General features: G+C 38.3%; 5 protein-coding genes and 1 pseudogene across 5 annotated transcripts; 3 read left to right on the top strand and 3 right to left on the bottom strand.

Moving 5' to 3' along the window:
* The first annotated feature begins 1,280 nt into the window (after positions 1–1,280).
* LOC117636294 lies at positions 1,281–3,842 on the top strand. Its single transcript, XM_034370724.1, has 4 exons — positions 1,281–1,627; positions 2,757–2,818; positions 2,949–3,053; positions 3,341–3,842. The coding sequence occupies exons 1-4, from the start codon at positions 1,396–1,398 to the stop codon at positions 3,488–3,490; spliced, it is 549 nt and encodes a 182-aa protein (XP_034226615.1). The 5' UTR covers positions 1,281–1,395; the 3' UTR covers positions 3,491–3,842.
* A 171-nt stretch (positions 3,843–4,013) lies between these two features.
* LOC117638630 lies at positions 4,014–6,367 on the bottom strand (annotated as a pseudogene).
* Positions 6,368–6,869: 502 nt separating this feature from the next.
* LOC117636293 (alcohol dehydrogenase-like) lies at positions 6,870–9,920 on the bottom strand. Its single transcript, XM_034370723.1, has 10 exons — positions 9,765–9,920; positions 9,430–9,566; positions 8,972–9,018; positions 8,454–8,779; positions 8,270–8,352; positions 8,100–8,175; positions 7,930–7,991; positions 7,738–7,833; positions 7,291–7,452; positions 6,870–7,186 (listed from the first exon to the last, which is right to left on the bottom strand). The coding sequence occupies exons 1-10, from the start codon at positions 9,799–9,801 to the stop codon at positions 7,070–7,072; spliced, it is 1,143 nt and encodes a 380-aa protein (XP_034226614.1). The 5' UTR covers positions 9,802–9,920; the 3' UTR covers positions 6,870–7,069.
* Positions 9,921–10,085: 165 nt separating this feature from the next.
* LOC117637232 (pentatricopeptide repeat-containing protein At5g48910) lies at positions 10,086–12,401 on the top strand. The gene has a single exon (XM_034372072.1). It carries the CDS (start codon positions 10,280–10,282, stop codon positions 12,185–12,187), a length of 1,908 nt encoding a protein of 635 aa, XP_034227963.1. The 5' UTR covers positions 10,086–10,279; the 3' UTR covers positions 12,188–12,401.
* A 1,420-nt stretch (positions 12,402–13,821) lies between these two features.
* Positions 13,822–16,930, top strand: LOC117637231 (putative kinase-like protein TMKL1). Its single transcript, XM_034372071.1, has 2 exons — positions 13,822–15,401; positions 16,043–16,930. Exons 1-2 carry the CDS (start codon positions 13,979–13,981, stop codon positions 16,681–16,683), a joined length of 2,064 nt encoding a protein of 687 aa, XP_034227962.1. The 5' UTR covers positions 13,822–13,978; the 3' UTR covers positions 16,684–16,930.
* Positions 16,931–17,448: 518 nt separating this feature from the next.
* Positions 17,449–22,158, bottom strand: LOC117637229 (probable pectate lyase 8). The gene is made up of 7 exons (XM_034372067.1): positions 21,912–22,158; positions 21,760–21,813; positions 21,099–21,164; positions 18,518–19,160; positions 18,320–18,423; positions 18,077–18,215; positions 17,449–17,865 (listed from the first exon to the last, which is right to left on the bottom strand). Exons 1-7 carry the CDS (start codon positions 22,031–22,033, stop codon positions 17,650–17,652), a joined length of 1,344 nt encoding a protein of 447 aa, XP_034227958.1. The 5' UTR covers positions 22,034–22,158; the 3' UTR covers positions 17,449–17,649.
* Positions 22,159–24,260: the final 2,102 nt, after the last annotated feature.

Below are 24,260 nucleotides of genomic sequence, written 5' to 3'. Positions count from 1 at the left end.
TTCTTTTTTGTTTGTAGGCTTATTAATTTGTAATTTAGTACACCATTATCAAAATAAGAAAACCATAGAGTGGGAAACTATGCCGACTACTAAGGTCAGAAGCTCTTCATATGTTGATAAGCTAGAGATGCAGCCTTGTTGGTAACTTATAATAATATAAGAGCATCTATAATTATGCTCTCTATTTTTTAGTTAAATTTTAGTTTAAAACATATAAAAGTTATTTTAGGAGCTCTCTATAAAATTTAAACTTCAATCGTATTCTCTAGTTTAGGGATTCATAAATGCTATAACTCTTTTCTCATTGGTCCATTTCTATTAAAAATTAAAATAAAAAATAGTTAGCATTAAATAAAGGTTTGAAATACTCATTAAATAAAGCAGCATTAAATTATAGGGAGCCACTAGGAGTCATTTCTCTCTCCTCATATTTAATAGCTCCTAGAGGTCTCCCTATTTTAAGAGGCGGATAAGGAGCATAGTTGGAGTTGTATTTTTACAATTCCTCCCTAAAATTTGTCAAATTAGGTGGTTTAGTGAGCCCATTGTGGATGCTCTAAAGTATTGTAATTTAGTCAAGAGTTAACTGGTTAGTGAGTCAATACATTTTAACGGATAAGAATATAAAGTATTGTTGCCTACAAAAGACAACACACTATCTCATCCAATTGACCTAATTTACGTTATGATAGTTTAATTGTTTTTATAAATATATTAAAATTTGTTAAATGTTCTAACAAGTCAATTTAAAAATAAAATAAATACCACAACTTACTAATGTGGAAACAAGAAAGAAAAGTTATAATTATATATAGCACAGGCCAGAGAACAATGTTGGCCATGGGGCCAAAGTTCCAAGGCATGGTTTTGGGAAACTCCCACTAAGGAATCTATCCACGTTTCAGTGTTGACAAAACCTCCCCAAACCTATGCAACAAGCTTCTTCTCATCAATGGATCAATTAGACCAATTGGCCAAGACAACGAGCTTGTTCCGCTGTACTTAAGTTCGAGTCCCCTCCTCGTACTAAACTTGTACACACACAAAATAAATCAATCTCCATAGCTTCAAATTATGATTAACTATACATGAATAACCCCTTCCGAGGATTGGACTCCATGAAAATAGCCCAGGAGGCCCTTAAAACTCAAGCCCAATTACTAGACCATCAAAAACCAGAAGAACGGAAACTCGCGGTCCATAACTCTATGGGGCTCTTCGTATTTACAGTCGAGAGGATCCAAATTCAATTTTGGGCTTAGCATTTAGCGATAGCTGCTTGTGAGGCTGGGAGAGAGAGAGAGAGTCTCTTGTTTTTTTCTGTGTAAAAGCTAAAATGGCGGTTCAAGCTCTCAATTAGTCTGCGTGAAGTAATCAAATTGGAGAAAGATATTGATGGCTGGCTCAGTTATGTTGCAGAGCCTCTGCTGCATAATTCCACACTCTCCAAGATGTTACAAGAATCAAACCCTAGCTTTCTCTCACTCTCAATTCTTCTCTTCTAATTCATTTTTAAGGTTAAAGAAGCAGTCTTTGGTCTCAGCTCTTCAAATTAGTAAGAGGCAGAGGACTCGGAGGTATCGCTCTGTTCCTGTTGTGTTCGCTGCACAGTCCAATTTCTTAAAAGGTTAGCTAGCTGCACTTCCCTGCGTTTCTTCTTCTTCTTCTTCTTCTGTTTAGTATTTATGATCCCTGAACATTGTTGTTTAGTGGGTTCGTCGAATTTGCTATTTTATGAATCGTGTTTTTATATTTTTGGTTTTTGGATTTTGATAAAAGGTATTTTTGCAACTGAATAGCATTGTATTGGTGAATATCTGTCGAAAGCATGTTAATTTCTGTTAGATTATGACAATTTTTAACGTTAAATTGTCGAGTGTTCGAAAAATCCGCCTAGGCGGGGCTAGGCGGCCACCTAGGCGGCTAGGCGGGAGTTAGGCGGCCTGGGCGGGTCGGTTCCTTTTAAAAATATATTTTTTTCCCCCGACTTTAACGCTGCCTCTCTCTCTCTCTCTCTCTCTCTCTCTCTCTCTCTCTCTCACGAGAGACCACCACCACCAGGCCTCCACCCGCGACGACCACCACCAGGCCGCAATTAATACAAAATAATTACAAATTTTAAAAAAAACGCCTAGGCGCCCGCCTACCGCCTAGCGATTTTTAACATTGATTGTGGATTTCAATTCAGTGCTTTGGAACTCCGGTGATTAGTGGTTAGTAGAATGAAATTGTAGAAGCAGTGAAGCTGTAACTAGAGAATGGAACCGTTTAGAAAAGCTTGAATCTTCTTACGTTAAAGAGTGATCACCCGTTAATCGGATAGTTGAGAGAACTGGCTAATCATCCATACCATTATCCATGGGAACTTACCATTTGATGGGTGAAACCTAGCTGACGTGCTGCCATGTGCAGCAAGTGTGATTTTGTCACGGCAATTTTTGTTATTTTAAATTTGTCTTTCTTATGCATGAAAAGTAGGTCAAGAAGTCTCTTCAAGTACGACCCTTTCATGCAGGCTAATTTTGAGTCAGAATTTTGAAGTGTTAGGACAAGATTTTAATTTTCTGGTTGAGATTTTGAGTTACATTATAATGTGGACGACATTGGTTGTTTACATCCAATTCACAGTGTTTCTACCTTTCTGCTTCACATGAATTACTTTTGCTGCTGTCCTGCTCATACAAAAGAGCAAATAGTTACCCTTGAGTTTTATGTTTACATTTGTGTTGACTAGTGGTTTGAATTGTGTAAAATAGTTGTACAAACAGTTTGGAAGGTTGGGAAAGATGGAATTGAGGCAGGAACCAATCTTGTGCCGGTAAGTTATGTTTAGTCTACCCTTTCAAACTTTTATCGATTGTGCAATTTCAAGGCAGGGTGTTTTTCTTGCTTTTAGTACAAATTAAAGATTTTTGATATTCTGTTTGCATTTTGCATTTGGGTGCTAGGATTCTGTGCCAAGATCAATAGCAAGGGTTTCTGTGACAGTAGTTGCATTGGCTCTTTCACTCTTTGTACTCAAGTCTTTACTGTCTACAGTTTTCTTTGTGCTGGTATGTTTCTATCTCTCCTCCTGCAAGAACAGTAGATCGATGATGTTATTTTGACTTCGCTTTTTCCAAAATGTATATGAAGTATGCATGTGCTACCATTTGTGTGTTTGTGTTCTAAAATCAACTCCTTTTTCTGCGTTATTAATTTCTATAAGGAAACGAGATGCAATGTAAACAAGTAAATTTCCTCGTCAGTAAGAGAGCATTATTCTTGTATAGACAGTCCTTATTTTTGAAGTACATAAATATTATGTGATTGTAATGTACTAAGCATTGTATGATAACAGGCTACGATGGGACTTGTATACTTTACATTTATAGCTTTGAATAAGGATGAAGGGCCAAAGGGGGGTGGGGGCACCACCTCTACACCAAAGGAGGAGGGGATGGAGGACAGTCTAGAAGAAGCCAGAAGAATCATGGAGAAGTATAAGTAACATCCTCACTGGTAGGGCTCATTCACTCAATTTCATATCATTTGTGGTGATGCTTAGAATTCTGATTAATAGAAGAAATATATATGTTGTCTTGATGCTTAGAATCTTCAAATGAATGTCAATTCAGTTTTCAATACCAATTTCTATGCTTTGCCGAATTAAGCTGTTAGGAAAGGTCTAGCTAACCTGACTCTGTGTGAGGCATCCATTTCAGAAAGTGGATCTTAAGTTACTTGTAATCTTGTAGTGTGCATGGAGAATTTACCCATTGCCTCATTTGTGGAAGAATATGATCTGCTTGCTTACTGACCCTTCTGTACATCCTTGGATTTAGCTTGCCTTGGTTCGACTATACCAAGCTTCCACAGAAAATTGTAACGACGACAAATTAAAACAAAATGGAGCTTCAAACTTCGAAGCCCCCTCTCCACCCCTCCATTTTCTCGCATTTTCCCCTCAAGAAACAAGCAATTAAAAAAACAAGTTTAAAATCATAAGGAGTGAATTTTTTTATTTATTTAATCACTCCTTGTTGAATTTTTGGACTTATTCAGCAAAGAAAAATAATTAAAGTTTTTTATTTATTTCTATCTGATATTAATCCTACTCTTCCATGCTAATGATGCACCGCAAGCCTTCCCCCCTCAACATGTAGTCAAAGGCTTTGTTGATCTCTGAGAAAGGAACTCGATGAGTTATAAACTTCTCTACTTCAAGTTTCTGTCGGAAAGTGATCAAAAGGCATTCGTTAAAATCGCAGAAGATTTGAACACCTGAAAATGTATTTGAATATTTAGAAGAAAATTCGGTTACTTTGTTCATGTACATGTCCACAACAGAGGGAAGGTCAGTCCGAGGTTTGTAGTTCCCGAAAGAGGTTCCCTTGAGGGTTCTTTCATCAAGGAAATTGAAGGGGGTAGTCTTGAAGATTGCATCTGGGCTTGGCACTCCTACAAGCACGGCCACACCCCAACCCTGTCTCAATCCAAAACCCAGAAAAGAGATTCAAAACAGAACCAACCCTACCCTGTAACTTGAGCCTTAAGTTATTACCAAATATGAAAATGTAACTGCTGTAATCTGAAAAACATACATCATGAACACATTCAAAAGCGGAGATAATCGAATTAATGTTGCCGGTGCACTCTATGCTTCTGTCGACTCCACCGTTAGTCATCTCAGCAATAATCTGTTGGTGTCAAAGGTGATTTACTAGTGGTTATAACTAATATCTTTAAGGGGTTTTTCTATAAAGAACAATTTTTCACCTCTTGCATTGGCTTGATATGGTCCCTTGGGTTCACGAACTCATTTACTCCAAAGTTCTTGGCTTAAAACCATGGGAAATAAAAATATCAAGCAAGAATTTGTTTCTTATGTTTTCCAGGTAAATGTTAAACCATGATAAACTAATGAAAATGTACAAAATTACAAGTACCTTCCTCAAGCCTCTTGGGATTCAAGTCAACCCCAATAATCCTTGATGCCCCAGAAATTCTTGCACCTTCAGCAGCCTGAAGAAACATATAAATAATTATGAATACCACATGGGAAATAAATGGCAAACTACAACAATTCAGGTCATGTCAACAAAATTTGTCCCAAACTTACTGCCAGGCCAACAGCCCCAAGTCCAAAGACAGCAACTGAAGCTCCCTTCTTTGGTTTTGCCACTTTCAGAGTAGCACCTAATCCTGAATGTTTATTTCCATTTTTTGGTGAGAAAAACGTTTACCATTACACATATCATCAAATATGCAATAATATTATGCTCTGAGAGTGTAACACTAAACCTGTTGCGACACCACAACTGAGGATGCAGACTTTGTCTAACGGTGCTGACGGATCGATCTTGGCAAGGCAGCTTTCATGGATGACTGTATATTCACTGAAGGTAGATGTGCCAAGAAAGTGATTAATAGGAGTCCCATTCTTGGAAAACCTTTGTTTCCCATCACCAATCATAACTCCCCTATCTGTATTGATTCTCAGCAGGTCACACATATTGCTTTCCTAGACTTGCAATGCACGCAATCCCCACACTCCCCTGTGAAAACTGGAAGCAGATGATCCCCAGGCTTGAGGTTTTTAACGCCGTCCCCAACACTCTCAATGACTCTGTTATGAAAATCAGCATTTGCATTCGTAATGTGAACTAAACCAGGTTATGGAAGCCAAGGGAGGGGAAAAGGAAGAAAGAAAAGGAACCAATACTGTGAAAAATAGTCCATTCTGAAGCCAGAGGAAGTAAGATTCACTTAAAAGCAACAACGTACCCAGCTGCTTCATGACCGAATATTCTCGGGGGAAGAGACCAGTCTGGCTCTGAAGTTTCATAAAGAAACACATAACAAATAAGTAAAAGATTCAAACTTACTCTAAATGGGAAAGAAAAAAATGAAGAAAAAAAAAACCAAAGAAATGGAAAGCATTCTGATAAAAATAGAACCGACCTTGGCTTCCCAGAAGTGGACATCAGTGTGACAAAGTGAGGTATATTTGATTTTGACGCTCACTTCATTAGCCTGGGGTGGAGCAACCTCTACCTTCTCTATCACCAACGGCTTTCCTGCTTCCCATGCGACCGCCGCTGCAAAATCAAACAACGGGAGAGAAAAAATCCCATCTTTCAAAATTAAGAAATTTTAAAAGGAAGCAAATAAATAGAACCAATTTTACAATGTTCCCAATTCAAGAAGTTAAAAAAAAAAGCTTAAAAAGTATGAAATGTTGCATTGGTATACCTTTGCTGGTGATCACACGGACAGCGGTAGCCGAAGTGTTGTAGAGTTTGGGGCTGATGAAGCGAAATTTTTGGTTTTTTAGGAGCTTTAAGAAATGGTCATTGTGCACCAAAGTTCTAAACCTCGAATACATTGTGTGTCTTTATATATGTACATATATGTAATGAGTGCACAGGAGTTAGAGTTTTGTACTTAAAAACCAATTGAAAAATCCAATTGGCAACCAAAGAGGTGATATTGAGAATCCATTATATTCAAGAGCAACACAAGTTTTGTCTATTTTAGAGAGGTTGTTGAGAAAAAATGGCCTCCAATAACCACTCTGCAGGACTCTCTCTTTCCTTCTATTGTGAGGAAGGCAAAGATGGACTGGCCACACCAACATGTAGCTAGGAGGGGAGAGAAAATGAGGCACTTTACAAACACTTTGATGAATTAACCGGAAATGTGATGGACTACACTTGGCACAAATTTGATGAGTTTGCTTTGATTTTGATTAGGAAATCGCATTTTAACTAAATCTTTGGAGGGAGGGGAGAGAGAGAGAGAGAGAGAGAGAGAGAGATACCCTGTTTTGTTTTATCAAAAAGTCTGTTGGTTTATATATTGTTTAATCAAATATGGAAAATTGGAGATTGTACTTGAACTCGTCTTATTGAAAGTGTATTCTATAATTTACTTATTGAACCCAACTTGACTTTGGATGGAGGCTGATAGTTTCCATGTCAGGTTACACAAAATATTGCTTAAGCAGTGTGAAAGTGCATACTTTGTTGAATACTTAAAGCTGTTCATCAACGAAACTTATTGAAGTTTAATTATGAACTGATAGCAGCTACTCTTCCATGCTAATGATGCATCGCAATCCTTCCCCCTTCACCATGTAATCAAAGGCTTTGTTGATCTCGGAGAAAGGAACTCGATGAGTTATGAACTTCTCTACCTCCAGTTCCTGTTGGAAGGTGAAAAGGAGAAATGCTTTGTTCATTAGAATCCATGACAGACAAATTGAACACTGATAAAGTAAACGAGAATCTTAGAAGAAAATGATGTTACCTTGTTCATGTACATGTCCACAACAGAGGGAAGGTGTGTCCTAGGTTTGTAGTTCCCAAAAAATGTTCCTTTAAGCGTCCTTTCATTCAGCACATTAATCGGCTTAGTCATGAAGACTGCATCCTTGTTCGGAACTCCAACAAGCACAGCCACACCCCATCCCTGTGATACCAATCAAAACATATAAGCTCATGACTGCAGATGCAGCTGAGGGTAGAATGTAGATAGACAAGTGTTAAAGATGAACTAGCACACACAGGTCATCAATGATTGGTACAGTCAATTCAACCTAGAGTTTCATGAATTCTGAATTGGAGCCACCAAAGTCTGAAGCCTAACCCAAAACACAATTATTTAAATTTTCATCATGGAACCATCACAACTAGGCCAAATTGTATCTCCAATATTAGCAATCAAAATGTAGCTGCTGTAATCCAGAAAACATACATCATGAACACATTCAAAAGCCGATATCATGGCATTAATATTGCCTGTGCACTCTAAGCTCCTATCAACTCCACCGTTTGTCATCTCAGCAATAACCTGTTGATTTCAAAGATCAATTTGAAGGTTGGATATAACTTAACTATCTATGTGGATTGATGTAGCAACATATACAAATAAAGAATTGTTTTTCACCTCTTGCACTGGTTTGTCATGGTCCTTTGGATTCACAAACTCATTTACTCCAAATTTCTTGGCTAAACCAGGAAAAAGAAAAGGTTTTGATCAAGAATTTGTTTCTACGTTTTTCCATGAAACTACCTGTTAAAACCATGGTAAATGACAATGGACAACATTGTAAATACCTTCCTCAAATCTCTTGGGATTTCGGTCGATCCCAATAATCCGTGATGCCCCAGAAATTCTTGCACCTTCAGCAGCCTAGACAAAAATATATCAGTAAAAATACGGAAAAGGAAACAAATGCAACTATTGGAATTAAGGATTTGATGAACAAAATTTTCCCAAAACTTACAGCCAGGCCAACAGCCCCAAGTCCAAAGACAGCAACTGAAGATCCCTTCTTCGGTTTTGCTACATTCAGGGTGGCACCCAAGCCTGAAATTTATAAAGAAAAATGCGTATCACACAAAATGATTAATTATAGAATGTTCGGATACATAAATTATGACCATAATGCTTTGAGTATGACAGCAAACCTGTTGAGATGCCACAACTAAGGATGCAAACTTTATCCAAAGGTGCCAGGCGATTGATCTTGGCAAGACAGCCTGAATGAACAACAGTATATTCACTGAAGGTGGATGTGCCAAGAAAGTGATTAATGGGAGTCCCTTTGATAGAAAACCTTGGTTTCCCATCACTAAGCATGACCCCTCTGTCTGTATTAATTCTTAACAGGTCACACATATTGCTTTCCTCAGACTTGCAATGCGCACAGTCCCCGCATTCTCCCGTGAAAACTGGTAGCACATGATCACCAACCTGGAGGTTTTCAACTCCTTCCCCAACACTCTCAATAATTCTGTTAAAAAATAAGCATTTGGATTCTTAATTTGGACTCAGACTTGCAAGCAAGGAAAAACAAAGAAACAAAGAGAATCACGACTAGAAAGCAATTAAACACCTCTCAAACTGTTTTGGAGCACAATATTCAGTTAAAAACATGACGTCCCTAAGTTAGAGCATAAGGTAAACTTAACATTAAACAACATACCCAGATGCTTCATGGCCGAAGATTCGAGGGAACAGTGGTGTCTGACCCTGCAATCCCAGAAGAGAAAGATGAAACAAATAAATAAATTTAAACTTATAAAGGAGGAAGATGATCAGCCACATGCCAGAGAAGGAAAGAAGAACAGTGCATTTTGTTGTCAGAGTTCACATATGCTTTAGATTTTGTTGGCAAAGTTCACAGGGGCAAAGAAAAAATTATCCTGTAACTGTTCTAGAACGGCATCCCAATTCCATTTTCGATTTCATGACATTTCTCCAAGAAAAATGACTAAATTAGGTGTACCACTGTATCCTTAATTTCAAACCACAAGCAACTCACTCCAACACTAAAATGAAATGTGAAGTTTTCAGAACCTAGCAATTGTTTTCTAATTAAATAAAGTAAATGAAAATATTAATCCCTAGAATCATATATACATGCTTAGATGAATTACTGACCTTGGCTTCCCAGAAGTAGAGATCAGTGTGACAAAGTGAGGTATACATTATCTTGACCCTCACTTCCATGGCCTGGGGTGGAGCAACCTCCACCTTCTCTATCACCAATGGCTTCCCTGCTTCCCATGCAACCGCAGCTACAAAAGCAAAGGACAAAAAGCCTCCCATCTTTTAACAAAATCATAAATTGCTATGAAATTGAGAAACCCAAAGGAAGCAAAAACGATAGTAAGAAAAAGCATCAATTTTGCTACCTACCCAATTCAAGATGTGAACCAAAAAGATGATCAATAAACTGAAATGGCTTAAAAATTAAGAAACTTTTTTGTTGGTACCTTTGCAGGGGATCACAAGGCCAGCAGTAGACGACATTTTGTAGAAAATGGGGGTTAATGAAGCAAAAGTTTCCCAGTTTCTTTTAGAAATGAACACACTGTATACAAGGTAAAGTTCTCAGTCTGGTGTGGTTGTATATACAATACATGTAATCAGTACACAGGACAACTCATTTGTCTGTTTCTCTTAAAACAGAAAAACAGAAGAGTCCAACGGAAAAACCTTACCCATCAAAGCTTATTACTTTTATAGCCTTAGAAGATATTTTGAAAATGAAATACTCGTATTTTGTGTATATGATAAGAATTGGATATGAAATTATGAATAGAATTGGACCAACTTTAAAAAACTTGAGCCTTTCTCTTAGAAACCTTAAAATATTCCAAAATATTAAGATCTTTCATATGAATTATCTGAAAACTAATAAAGCTCAACTGGATGATATAACAAGCTTCATGAAAATTGCAATCTATCCGGAGAGTTGAGCTCAAATTTTCTCATTGACCAAAATCCCATGAACTCCACCATCTTCAAGCCCACAACTCCACCACCGTCCCACCCATCTTCACTCTTCCCACAAATCACAGCATGCAAAACCATCAGAGACTTGCATCAAGTCCACGCCCTCTTCATCAAAACCCGCCAAATCCACGACCCTCTTGCCGCCGCCGAAATCCTCCGGTTCTATGCGCTTTCAGCTCACCGCAATATCGAATGGGCTCGCTCTGTTTTCAACCATATGCAAACACCCAATTGCTTTTCTTGGAACACCATCATCAGAGCTCTTGCTGAGAGCTCTGTTGATGAGCACCCACTTGAGGCTCTGCTTTTGTTTTCTCAAATGGTTTCTTATGGTTTTGTGGGTCCCAATAGGTTCACCTTCCCTTCTGTGTTGAAAGCCTGTGCTAAAATGGGGAATCTTGGAGTGGGCAAGTGTGTTCATGGGATGGTTGTGAAGTTTGGATTGGATACCGATGAGTTTGTTGTTAGCAATCTTGTGAGGATGTATGTTATGTGTAAGGTTATGGAGGATGCACATTTATTGTTTTCTAGGAGTGTTGTTGTTTGTGGTCATTTGAATGAGAGGAAGCAAGAGGGTAATGTGGTTTTGTGGAATGTGATAGTTGATGGGTATGTGAGAGTTGGGGATGTTAGAGCTGCTAGGGTGCTGTTTGATAAAATGCCTCAGAGAAGTGTAGTGTCATGGAATGTGATGATATCTGGTTATGCGCAACATGGGTTTTTTAGGGAGGCCATAGATTTGTTCCGTGATATGCAGATTGAGAATGTATATCCAAATTATGTGACTTTGGTTAGTGTCTTACCTGCGATATCACGGCTAGGTGCACTTGAACTAGGGAAATGGATACATTTGTATGCCGGTAAGAACAGAATCGAGATTGATGATGTGCTTGGTTCTGCATTGGTTGATATGTATTCTAAGTGTGGGAGCATTGAGAAGGCACTTCTAGTTTTTGAGAAACTGCCTAAAAGGAATGTGATTACTTGGAATGCCATAATTAGTGGACTTGCTATGCATGGTCGAGTGGAAGATGCTCTAGATTATTTTAAAAAGATGGAACTTGCTGGTGTGGTGCCTAGTGATGTAACATATATTGGTATCTTGAGTGCTTGTAGCCATGCAGGTTTAGTGGAGCAGGGCAGATCATTCTTCAACCACATGGTTAATGTAATTAGCTTAGAACCTAGAATTGAGCATTATGGGTGTATGGTTGATCTGTTAGGTCGTGCTGGACTGTTAGAAGAAGCTGAAGAGCTTATACTAAACATGCCAATTCAGCCGGATGATGTTACATGGAAGGCGTTGCTCGGAGCTTGCAAGAAGAAAGGGAACATCGACATTGGCAAACGCGTGGCAGAGGTTTTGATGGACTTGGCTCCTCATGACAGTGGATCATACGTTGCTCTCTCAAACATGTATGCCTCTTTGGGAAATTGGGAGGCGGTTGCAAAGGTTAGATTGCAGATGAAGGATATGGACATTAGGAAAGACCCGGGAGGCAGTTCGATTGAGCTTGATGGAGTGATTCACAAGTTTGTGGTGGAAGATGAATCGCATCCTCGAGCCAGAGAAATCCATTCAATGTTAGAGGAAATCTCCAACCAGTTGAGCTTAGAAGGCCATAGGCCTGACACCACTCAAGTGTTGCTCAACATGGATGAAGAAGAAAAACAAAGTGTTTTGCATTATCACAGTGAGAAGATTGCAACTGCCTTTGGCTTAATCAGTACAGCCCCTCAAACCCCTCTTCGAATTGTTAAGAACCTGCGCATATGTGAAGATTGTCACTCTTCTCTAAAGTTGATTTCAAAAATTTATGAACGCAAGATTATCGTCCGCGACCGCAAGCGCTTCCACCACTTCGAGCAGGGGTTATGCTCTTGCATGGACTACTGGTAATTTGTCAACCAGAAATGCAATTTGCAGCCATTTTTTGCAATTGTCTCTCAAAGAACCCTACATATAATCATTTCAACTGTATTTAGATTCTTCTCCTAAGCTAACCCTTTTTTGTGTTACTTGATGAAATGTACAAATGTGTGATGTGTGACATGAAGTTTTCCTCAGAATGGTGCATGCGTACTCATTGCCATGGAAAATTTCCTTGAGTTTATGAGTGAACTTTTAATTTCCACACTTTGTCCAGAGCAAGACACATTTCATTAGCATAACATGAAAGTCAAAATCCCAAAATCTTCAGCCTAGTCGCATGCAAACATAGACAAAAGGGGTTTTCAGAAAGCAGAATCATTAAACAGAATGATTAAGCAATTCAATTTGGGGAAACAAAAAAAGTGAGAGTTTATGGTGATAATCTGGATTTACTTATGAATAGTCAAGGAACTCAATCTGCTGTGAACATTTAAATTTAAATTGGAGGAATGATTTCTGTATCTTTGCCTCATTGCATCATTAGGGTGCAACCGAAAAGAAGCAATCAGTGTGTCTCCACCATGCTGAACAAGTGGTCGACTGGGTAAGATAACAAAATCTCCTTTGATACTTTTAAGTTTCATTGGCTGCCCACCACTTAACATACAACTTCCAATAAACTTAATTATCTTAGAAGAATCTAATTAAGAAAGGGATGGATGATAAAACCATGCCAGAAAATGAATGATTAATTTGGCATAAACTGGCGTGAGTTTGAACAGAAATGCCATGAAATTATTTTCTGAAATTAATTTCTACTTCTTACAAAAAAATTTATAGCTTAATTAGTTAAGAGTATTTACTATGCACCCGAGTTTCTAGGTTTGTCTAATATGAGAGAATATGATTTTCTGTCAAAGGTAACTCCCAAGCTAGTACATTGGATTCTAGTATATTCTAAAATTCTGAACAATTGAAGGGAAAAATCAATACTAAATTTCAGCATGACCCACAGGATGGATAGGTGGAACTCACTACATGTGAACAACACCTTTAACACCCGTCCTTTATCCATTTTCATGTTAACCTCTTCTACTTCTGCTAAACTTTTGTAGCTTTGCTTTGTGAAATCTGACCCACAACCTGTCAACCACAAGCATGAGGACCCACTGGATGCGGCGGATCAAAGACCATCAAAGCCGACACTCACTCACCATCTCCACCCTTCAGTCAACGAGTCAATTCGCAGTCAAAGACGATGGACACGTGTATGGCATTAGATTAAGGACCACGACAACTTGCATACACCTGCACTTACACTTTGCCTTGAAAAGACAAGACTTGGTGGCTTCTTGCACAGCCAAGCTTTCTTTCCCTCAAACAAAGCAACCTCCTGCAACCCTATGAACTTAAAAAAACCAACTAATTCCAAAGGTGGGCGTGCACGGTGCAGAACAGGATTAAATATCAAAAGCAAACCCAATAATTTTATTGAATGAAGTGAGAAGTGTTTTGTTTGTCATCCTTTGAGAATGAGAGTAAAGATCAGCTGTAATGGTGCTCACAGTATGATTATCTTCTGATAAAGTTTGAAACTTTTTGTATAAATCCGACGGTGGATAATCAACATGGTACGAATTCATATGACTGTGTAATCAAAACAAGGCCCTATAGATAATAGACTAGGAGATTGCTCATAGTCAACACTCTGTCAGCTTTTCCAAAAAAAGAGAGCTTCTTTGAACTGCCCACCACTACAATACCACCTTTCCTCTTTCACTCTCTCTCTCTCTCTCTCTCTCTCTCTCTGCTTCATTCATGGAGATTTTGAAACGTTTCTTTCTCCACACTTTCCTCTTCTACTTCGTTGTAGGGTTGAATATTAGCTCACCCACTGAGTCTGCTTCTACATCTTCTTCTTCTTCTTCTTCTTCTTCTCACTCTGCAGATGTTGAGCTTCTCTTGGGAAATATCAAAGCTTCACTGCAAGGTAACACTCAGAACTTACTCTTATCTTCATGGAATTCCTCTGTTCCTCTTTGCCAATGGAGAGGCCTCAAATGGGTCTTTTCCAATGGCTCCCCATTGCTCTGCAACGACCTCTCTTCACCCCAATGGACAAATCTCTCTCTTTCCAGAGACCCATCCCTTCACCTTTTCTCTCTTCAGCTCCCATCTGCCAATCTCTCAGGTTCACTCCCCAGAGAGCTGGGTGAGTTCTCTATGCTCAAAAGTTTGTACCTTAACATCAATTTTCTGAGTGGAACTATCCCTCTGGAGCTTGGGTACAGCTCTTCCCTCTCTGACATTGATTTGGGCAACAATTTGTTGAATGGGGATTTAGCACCATCTATATGGAACTTGTGTGATAATCTGGTTTCACTTAGGCTTCATGCTAATTCACTATCTGGGTCTCTTCCTGAACCTGCATTGCCAAACTCTACCTGCAGAAATTTGCAGGTTCTTGATTTTGGTGAGAACAAGTTTTCAGGGAATTTCCCTGAGTTTGTTACCCAATTTGGTGGGCTTAAAGAACTTGATCTTGGGAATAACATGTTTTCGGGTCCAATTCCTGCGAGTTTAGCTCAGTTGAACCTCGAAAAATTGAACCTTTCACACAATAATTTTAGTGGAGTGTTGCCAGTTTTTGGTGGATCAAAGTTTGGTGTGGAGGATTTTGAGGGAAACAGCCCTGGACTTTGTGGGTTACCTTTGAAAAGTTGCAGTGGAAGCTCTGGGTTGAGCCCTGGAGCAATTGCTGGTATTGTTATTGGGTTGATGGCTGCAACTGTGGTTTTTGTTTCATTGTTAATTGGGTATGTGCAAAACAAGAAGAAGAACAGCAGGGCAGAGAGTGAAGATGAGTTAGAGGAAGAAGAAGATGAGGAAAGTGGTGGCGGTGGTGGTGGAGCTGGTGATCAAGGAAGGCTTATCTTGTTTCAGGGCGGCGAGCATTTGACATTAGATGATGTGTTGAATGCCACAGGACAAGTTTTGGAGAAGACCAGCTATGGGACTGTTTATAAAGCAAAACTTTCAGATGGAGGGACCATTACTTTGAGGTTGTTGAGGGAAGGTAGTTGCAAGGATGGGAGTTCTTGCGTACCTGTGGTAAAGCAATTGGGAAGGATTCGCCACGAGAATTTGATTCCACTGAGAGCTTTCTATCAGGGGAAGAGAGGGGAGAAGCTTCTGATATATGACCATCTTCCTCACAGAACCCTTCATGATCTTTTACATGGTATGCATATTTTTCGTTCTTTTCTCTCTACTTTGTTGCTAAGCAATTATCCTGTGAGATTGAATAGTTTATGGTCTTTGCCATATTTTACAAAGAAATGAGCTTTAAAATACTTGAGTCTTTTTTGTCTTGTAACTGATAGATCTCTAAATACTTCCAATTGTATGTCTTTGGCCTCTTGTGATTGTTAAAACATTTAAAAATCATCAATTGTCTCATATTTGGTTAGTTTGGAGCGATAGATATTTGTAGCATGATTACACACAAAAAAACAAGCGTTTACATGGTTCACTGCCCTTGTCATACCTGAAAGGATTTCAACAACCACCATAGGATTACTTATACAATTTCCATGGATATGAAAGAGTGGAAACTTAATTACGGGAACCCACACTTTACTGTTCTGTAAGAGTCAGTTCCAAAGTTCATAGAAGCCCACTTACTTTAGAAGAATTAGCAGTAACATATTATTTTTAGGCCCACTCAACTTAAGCAACTTCAAAATCTCTTTGGACCTGGTCTTGCACAATCAATGACCTGTAGGGAAAGAATCGACAGGTTATTTTCTACTATTTGGTTACTTGTGGACACTCACTGCAGATTCATTTAACTAACTTTTCATTTGTTTTGGTTGGATGCAGAAACCAGAGCTGGCAAACCTGTGCTGAACTGGGCTCGGCGTCACAAGATTGCATTGGGTATAGCTAGAGGACTAGCATATCTTCATACTGGTCTTGAAACGCCTATTACTCATGGGACTGTAAGATCTAAGAATGTGCTTGTGGATGAGTTTTCTGTAGCTAGGCTCACTGAGTTTGGGCTTGACAAGCTTATGATCCCTTCCGTAGCTGATGAAATGGTGACCATCGCAAAGAATGATGGTTACAAGGCACCAGAACTTCAAAAGATGAAGAAATGTAATTCCAGGACAGATGTTTATGCATTTGGAATTTTGCTACTGGAGGTTTTAATAGGCAAGAAGCCTGGTAAAACTGGGAGGAGTGGTGAGTTTGTGGATTTGCCTTCGATGGTGAAAGTCGCGGTTTTGGAGGAGACAACATTGGAGGTTTTCGATGTGGAGGTGTTGAAGGGGGTAAGGAGTCCCATGGAAGAAGGTTTGGTTCAGGCACTGAAACTTGCAATGGGTTGCTGTGCTCCGGTTGCTTCGGTTAGACCCTCCATGGATGAAGTTGTGAAGCAGTTGGAGGAGAACAGACCAAGGAATAGGTCCACTTTGTACAGCCCCACAGAGACAAGGAGTGAGATTGGCACCCCATTTTGAGCTTCCATTTCCCAAATGTTAAAATTATGACTTTAATTGATAATCTTGTCTCTCTCTCTCTCTCTCATTCAGTAGAGCATTGTAGTTGATGGTGGTGATAGTGTTTCTTTATATGGTGGTCATATTTCTAGGATGAAAATCAATTCATGGTCTAAATGTATTTTATGACAATGCTTTCTCTTAGTCTCCTTCTCAAGCAGTGTGCTGGAATTTATGAAATCTCAATATATTTATGTTTATGCTGCAATTTTGATGCAGAAGATAAATGTTTCACTATAAAACAATCTGTTAAGACATAACGCACATAATCATCTTTGTAAGAATCAAGAAGGTCTAAGTTACATATTTTATATTTTTCATGCTTTATTATTATTTTAGCTTATCAGATTATTGGGTTTTAGTTTGTTTTTGTTTTTGTTTTCCTGCCTAACCACATGACAAGAACCAAGAGGTGACAGCTTCATTAGGTTTTGCATGCAAGTCTGAAACAAACTAGTTGGATCAAATGTGCTGATGTTTTTTAGATCACATGCAAACAATGTGGCCTTGTCATCATGGCTACGCGAATTATGCATTGATAAAGTTTTTGTTGCAATCAAGGGAAACACAGAGCACCAACATTTTATAGAAGCGATGTTGAGTTAGGAGGTTCGAAAACAGAACATCGAGTGGGTTGGGAGGTTCAAACACAGAAACTCGAGTGTAAGAGTAACTGTCAAACATTAATTGACTAAAGTTCATTTATATGGACCAAAGAAGACAGAGTGCAAAAAGGTAGAAATGTGATCGCTAGAATAGAGAAGAAAAAAAATGTACACTTTTTCAAATATTGGATTGGGGGACAAATAGGGTGGGGAAGCGATGTAAACATAATGGCTGCAAACTCACCAATAATTAAAGGAAGAAAGAATGAGTAATAATTTCTTTTCTTCCTTTTTTTCTGTTTCTTTTTCATGGGATTGATAATTAACATTGGTAACCCCTCCTGCAATTAAGAACACCAGCACCAGCTGTGATGGTGCCAACCATGGAAGATGACTTGGCCCCTAAGCTTGAGGCCCTGGCATAGCTCCCTGCAGCTCCAGCTCCTGATGCAATGAAATAGGCTCCATTGAGCAGCAGGTCTCCTTCTGATCTCCAGTTCCAGTGCTTCCAGTTATTTGTTTCAACTCTATGTGTCACCTGAAAATATCAAGTAAATTGTAAATATTGTCAAATTCCAACCTCATCATCCTCATCAATATGAAAATTAAACGGGGTTTAGTCCAATAAAAACTTGCATATCAATTGTCTTATGTTTGAAACCCCCTCTCCTTGTAGTTTGGACTATCTTTAGTATATTTTTTTTAAAAAAAAAATTAACTTCCTTATTTTATTTTATTGAAAATTATACCTCCTTGGCAAAGGCATTGTTGGGAGCCAGATATCTGTTGCCCTGGCTATTAATGGTGGGTTCAGCACTTCCACCGATGGCATACATTTCCCAGTGTGTGTAGTCATTGTTCACCACATGGAAATACCCGTGCCTACACCTGCAAAATTAATTAAATTGGGGACCAATTAGAAAAACAATAAAAATAAAAACCAAGAAGAAAATAAGAGTTTTAAAAAAATATAATACTTCAAAAATATTTACCTTGGCATCCTTTGAATTAGCCCCTCACCAAAATGATTGTAGGCAATGGTCACTTGCATTAGCTTGTCCCTTGTGTAAGAGTCACTGTGACCCAATAACATAACCTTTTCCAAATTACCAAAATTAAAAGGTTAATTAGTCTCTAATTAGCTACTAATTACCTTGAGAAATTAGGGTGAATTAAGTAAATGTGTGCACCTCATTATGGTGGGTAAAGTAATTGTTGGAGATGGTAATTGCAGTTGAGCCCATTATAGCATCAATAAGCCCATCAGCACAATTGGAGAGAGAATTATGGTCTATCCAAATGTGGCTCGACCCAAAAATGGAAATCCCATCCCCATCAGCAATTGTCCTCCATCCGTAATGACTCGGTGAGCTCCGGACCATGGCATTTCCTGTGGGCTTGCAATCATGGATGTGCAGCCCGTGGATGATGACGTTGGTTATGAATTGAACGGTGATGCACGCTCCATATGCAATGTGGACATTGACCCCACGCCCATCAATGGTCTTGAAGCTGTTCATTATGAGCTCTTGCTTTAGTGTGATCACCATGTCATGCTTGAACACAATCCACAACGGCTGGTCTTGGATGACCGCGTGGCGGAGGGTTCCGGGCCTAGGGTTGATCGGATCATCATCTCGAGGGTTGTTCACGACGTAGTACTTGCCATCGCGGCCACCCACGGCATTGCGCCCGAATCCAATGCCGCAGTTGGCTAGGCGCTTGCGGTGGAGTTGCCAATGAGGGTCACATCTCCAACAATCATCAACGGGGTTCCCCGTTGCGCATGAAAAAAATCCTAAATTTCTTCTCTCCGTGCTATTCCGAATGCTCCTGAGAATAGTAAAAAAGAACAAAATAATCCCATTATTAATCAATTTTTTTTGTAATTATTATGCATTGCAATTATAGTGTACATGTTCGGGTGAGAAAAAGCATGTGAACCAAATAATATATTGTCACACACATGTGTTAGGGGCCATGTGAATAAATGGTAGGGACAAAAAATATTGCCAATTAAATAAAACATACGGATAGAGGGTTACGGTCCATACGGAAATTGGGTTCTTATTTTGTCCTATTTTTATTTATTTATTTTCCTAAATTTAGTGACACAAGTAATAAATGGTGAGGTGTAGGCTTGTGTGTCGGTGGAGGTAAATTATTTTTTAAGAAAAAATGAGACATTTAATGAGGTCATGGAGGACCCATTGAACGACGTAGTTTCTGTCAGTTGGGCAGCTGCAGGATCAGCTAAAAAAATTGAGGCAAAATTCTGCTGAGAAAAAAAAAAAGTCTTGCAGAACAAAACCAGATCTGTGATCTGTGATTTGTGGTTTTTGGGGCTTGCCTCTTTGCCAGGCTGGTGATGGGGAGCAAAATTTATGTTAGCCTACCCCACTAATTGTGTGGGATTTGCATGAAAGTAAAATTATGATCTATACATAAGTGAATGGAACAGTAGACACAGAAAAATAGTGAAATGAACAGTTTTTCACACTGCTTTTTTTTTTTTATAGACCAGACAAAATAATCATAGGAGATGGGTGAAATCATGATAGGTTTTGACTCTTGAGTGCATTGTATTCATCATATATATAAAAACATTGGATTCTGAAATGTCAATTATGCAAGTTTGGTTCCCATGATTGGGATATGGAAAGGTTTGTAGTTCAAATCGATACCGACATAACAGTTTTTCAATTTCGACACTTTAAATTAAATAGAGAGTTTGTTGTCCTGAATAAAATGGATAAGTACATATGTAGAGTTTCCTATATAATAACGATTTCGGCACTCTAAGTTTAGTAATTATATTAGGAGTGTCGAAAATCGCTGCCGTGAAGAAAATGGATGGGTACACATGGAGAGGAGGGTCTTTAGAGGGCAATTAATTAGGGTTATGTGAAATATGGGAAAACAAGCCGAAGGTGCACAAACAATTGTATTGGCACATAAAGCTAAATGTGCCTGGAATGAGATTTGGATAAGGAATGGGAAAGAAAAAAAAGACAAGAAAATAATAATGCAAAAGCGTGAGGGACGGATCTGGGGACATGAGCATGTGGGAGAGAAAGAAAGATTGCTGCATGGTGCAGCAAGAACATGCCAACGTGGTGGTTGATTCCCCAGAATCCAAAAGCACAAGTTCACCCAATCGATTAACAAAAAAGTTCAAAGCCAAATTCCCATTATAGTATCATAATAATATGCTATTAATATTATATAAAAGTAATAGACTAGGATTAGTCATTATAGAATATAATGACACAGAATTAGTATCACCAGAAAGAGCAGAAACTCAACATGATATTGTTTTGGAGAATATTTTATATGCCCCAAAACGATGTCGTTTTGGATACTCAATGAAGTACTTTTTGACCATGACAGACTGGTGGGTTAAAATTACAAGAAAGTGGTCCTTGGCAATTCTTTTTGGATGCTAAACCCTAATGTGCAGGAACAGATTGCAGAAGACCAAATCTAACCTAACAGGATTGCTTCCCTCTGAAGTGTTGACCATTTTGACTGGAGTTTTTGCGCGGTAAAATTGATTTTGACTATTTGACTGGGAATTTTAATCTACATGCAGAGGAGGAGAAATTGGCATGCGGAAAGGACATGTAAGAAAAACAAGTGGGGTTTATTAATTAATGTAATTAATTATGCACAAATCGCATGTGTCACTTCTTTTCTGTGACCCCATAAAATCATTAAATATTTTTTTGGGTAACATGCAAATCAGAAAAAAGAGAGCAAACAGAGACTTACATGTCAACCATAGAGGCAATCTCATCTGGATTATCCACTGCATGCTCATTCAAAGCCTCATCCGACCTGCAAACAGAGAATTATTTCCACCAAGTTAATTTTCATGAATTCTTTTTTTTTTTTTCTTTTATACAAACGATATCGAAAAAAGGAATTTATACAAAACTTCGAATACATAAATAACTACTCGTAAATCCTTGGGCTATAATACCCATACACAAGTTTGCTTCTTGTTTTTTTAATTAAGAAAGAGTTAGTAAAAGTTACTAACGTGAACCACCTAATAAAATAAGCACAAAGAGACAGGCACCGCCCGATAAGCGTGGAGAGAGAATTGATTATGGGAAAAGAGAGATGATTAACTATAAATTAATTTAATTACTTCAAGCATTCAGATTAAAGGGTACTTTCGTACGTGAAAAAATAAAAATCATAAGAGTTCAGAGCAAGGTCAAGTTAAAAGGCTCTGAGTTTGAACAGAGCAAGAACAGGGGAAAGCTATGATAACCAAATAAACGGCCTAGATTCTTCAGATCCAATCCCAATGGCTTAACGTTGTACCCTTTAAGCCATTTGGACGGACCAGATCGGAAGTAAACTACACCTGAAGATCTGACACTGAAGCTGAAACTGAAAATAAAAAAATAGTACAGAAACTGACCAGTCTGCCATTGATGAATTCTTGGAGCTCTGTAACTCCTCTGTTCCGACAAACCTACCAGAAACAAATTATAATGCAATGAGCACTCAAAATTCAAAGACTCCAAATTGAGCCAAGCCTATTAAAATGCAGCTGAATTTAGATAAATATACCTTGAATTTACAAGCTTTTCATTCTCTGCGCTCACAAACAGAGCTTGAAGAAGCACCATTGTTGAAAGTAAAGAAAACAAGCTCAGAGCGACCCCCATTGTTGCTGAATACCTAGCTCTCATTCTCTTTCTGTATCTATGTATATATCTCACAGAGAAACAATGTCTCTCTCTCTCTCTCTCTCACTCTGTTTCTGAAAATTGCAGAGAGGAAAATATGGAGGAAGAAGGAAAATGGAGTCAAAGAAAAGTTGTCATGGCGCCGTCTTTATATAGTGAAATGGGTTGGCCTAATTACTTCGCTAAACTCACTTAAAACCCTGGTTAAGTTAATATTTGATCAGGTAATTTAATTTTTTTCTTTTTTATTTCAAAAGTTGAAGTTTATTTAGCAATATTTAACAACCTTTTACCGCCACCTTAACCGTCGCTAACAGACTCTCCCTCCCATCACTCTTTAAGTCCGCCACGTGTCGAAGGTGTGTGTGTCGGTCATCACGTGCCGCACCCTCTCTGCTCACGCCTCCGCCAACCGCGAAGGCCCACGTCAGCTCATTTATTTATATTGTTTTTTTTACTGAACGTGCTGTCTTTTACTTTGTTCACATACGTACTCGCAGCGAGTTCTAATGGAATATACTCGCGGGCTTTTTGAGCCACGCAGCCACGTGGGAGTAACTGAATTTTCGGTAAGTGTATGAACTGGCTCGAATATAAAAGGGTACGAAATTGACAGGTGTCCTCCCAAATTCCAATGAGTACGGCATCAGAGTTTTGCGATCTGCTAGGTTACCGGTTCTTTCGGTAAGCGTCCGTACTCAAATCCAATTAATGGGCTTTCCCTTATTTTAATAGATTTATATTCTCAAATTATTTTTCCACCTTGGCAACGTTGGCATTGTCGCTTTTTTTTATTTATTTATTTATTAATATTGGCATTATTATTGTGGCAATTTACAGAGTTTCCCTAATTACCATTTTCAAGGAAGGATCATATGTCCCCATGCAGCCACCGTACTGATATTCATAACATGCCTTTCTTTTATCTGTAAATTTGAGCCTTTATTAACTTTTAATAGTGGTGAAATTAGTAAGGGAGACTTTCTTTGGTAAGGCGATTGAATCATGTCATTCGTTCAACCACACACATAAATAAGTATGACTCTCTGCCTGTATTAGAATGAGATCAATGTAATTTTGTGTGAGATCTAAATACAATTAAATTCTCTTATTTATGTGTGGTCAGACGAGTGACATGATTCACTCGCCGGACCAAAAAAATTTCCATTGTAAAATGACGGGGAAAATCCCATTTGATTGGACATCGAAATCCACTTAACAACACATAAGCCCATAAGAGTGAGGTGTCTAAATTTGTCGTTCCATTAATCACATATATATATATATATATATATATGCATTCTTTCAATCTTATCCACTCATTTTGAACTTTGGCAGTTCTTACAAGATTTGGATAGATTGGATTCAGATCCAGGGATATCAATCAAAATCAAAAGCTCATCATTTTGTTAGTTACAACATTTAACAGCTTTATTCTCCCTTAATTACAAACCAACAAACGCTATACAAAGAAGAAACCCTTGCATAAATAGATGATAATCTAATGAACTATTCAAGAATAAATAAGCTGAATTTGAGGGTGGTGATTGAAATAGAAGTCTGATTAAACATGATCAAACGTACCTAACTCAACCGCATTTTTTGTCAAACGACCCATTGATTGATTAGACGTGAGGTAAGCATCTATGTAAACCCATGTTTGTGTAGAATAATATTTAGCCTAATATATATATGCCTCTATCTATTTCTTTCTAAATAATTCTACTGTACGAGAAAGAGAATCAAATTCAGGCATACAAAGAATAAACACACTATCTCGATCAACTAATCTAATCCACGAATATCTGCAAAATTATTATTTCATATTGATCCAATGATTTTGATGTTTTAGTGCATGCATGTAAAGTCGTCCCCAAAATAAGTTGTGCAACCCACTAAAACACACACACACAAATATATTATGCATGTATGTATGTTAATTGTTGACAAAGTCAATGATATTTAGTATGGTAGAATACTTTTTGGTATATATTATTTAGTTTGGTACAATATTTTTTTGGATTAATATTGAAGGATGATAATGAGATATGAGAGGTGGTATAAACTATTGCATTTTGAGTATTTGGATGTGTCCAAGATAAGTCAAATACATTCTCCTCGGCACGTAGGCCTTGCAGGTTATGGGCATGTGATCAGAAGCGAAGGAATCTGCCTATCTTATTATTTTCACATGGGGTAGGCACATTAATATATTACTTAGCCATATGCA

The sequence above is a fragment of the Prunus dulcis genome, chromosome 8 (genome assembly GCF_902201215.1).
Source record: "Prunus dulcis chromosome 8, ALMONDv2, whole genome shotgun sequence".
Classification (NCBI taxonomy): domain Eukaryota; kingdom Viridiplantae; phylum Streptophyta; class Magnoliopsida; order Rosales; family Rosaceae; genus Prunus; species Prunus dulcis.
The sequence above is the reverse complement of the archived record's forward strand: the minus strand, read 5'-3'. Positions and strand labels throughout refer to the sequence as shown.

Bases quoted from the DNA above. Each gene is read 5' to 3' on its own strand.
- LOC117637232 (XM_034372072.1), top strand. From the start codon at position 10,280: ATGAACTCCACCATCTTCAAGCCCACAACTCCACCACCGTCCCACCCA.
- LOC117637229 (XM_034372067.1), bottom strand. From the start codon at position 22,033: ATGAGAGCTAGGTATTCAGCAACAATGGGGGTCGCTCTGAGCTTGTTT. The intron at 18,424-18,517 runs GTGCACACATTT...AATTTGGAAAAG, and splicing joins ACTTTACCCACCATAATGAG to GTTATGTTATTGGGTCACAG. The intron at 17,866-18,076 runs GTATAATTTTCA...TGATATTTTCAG, and splicing joins ACAATGCCTTTGCCAAGGAG to GTGACACATAGAGTTGAAAC.
- LOC117637231 (XM_034372071.1), top strand. From the start codon at position 13,979: ATGGAGATTTTGAAACGTTTCTTTCTCCACACTTTCCTCTTCTACTTC. The intron at 15,402-16,042 runs GTATGCATATTT...GGTTGGATGCAG, and splicing joins CCTTCATGATCTTTTACATG to AAACCAGAGCTGGCAAACCT.
- LOC117636293 (XM_034370723.1), bottom strand. From the start codon at position 9,801: ATGTCGTCTACTGCTGGCCTTGTGATCCCCTGCAAAG. The intron at 9,567-9,764 runs GTACCAACAAAA...TTGCTTTTGTAG, and splicing joins CCTTGTGATCCCCTGCAAAG to CTGCGGTTGCATGGGAAGCA. The intron at 8,353-8,453 runs GTTTGCTGTCAT...TATAAATTTCAG, and splicing joins TAGTTGTGGCATCTCAACAG to GCTTGGGTGCCACCCTGAAT.
- LOC117636294 (XM_034370724.1), top strand. From the start codon at position 1,396: ATGGCTGGCTCAGTTATGTTGCAGAGCCTCTGCTGCATAATTCCACAC. The intron at 2,819-2,948 runs GTAAGTTATGTT...TTTGGGTGCTAG, and splicing joins CAGGAACCAATCTTGTGCCG to GATTCTGTGCCAAGATCAAT. The intron at 3,054-3,340 runs GTATGTTTCTAT...GTATGATAACAG, and splicing joins CTACAGTTTTCTTTGTGCTG to GCTACGATGGGACTTGTATA.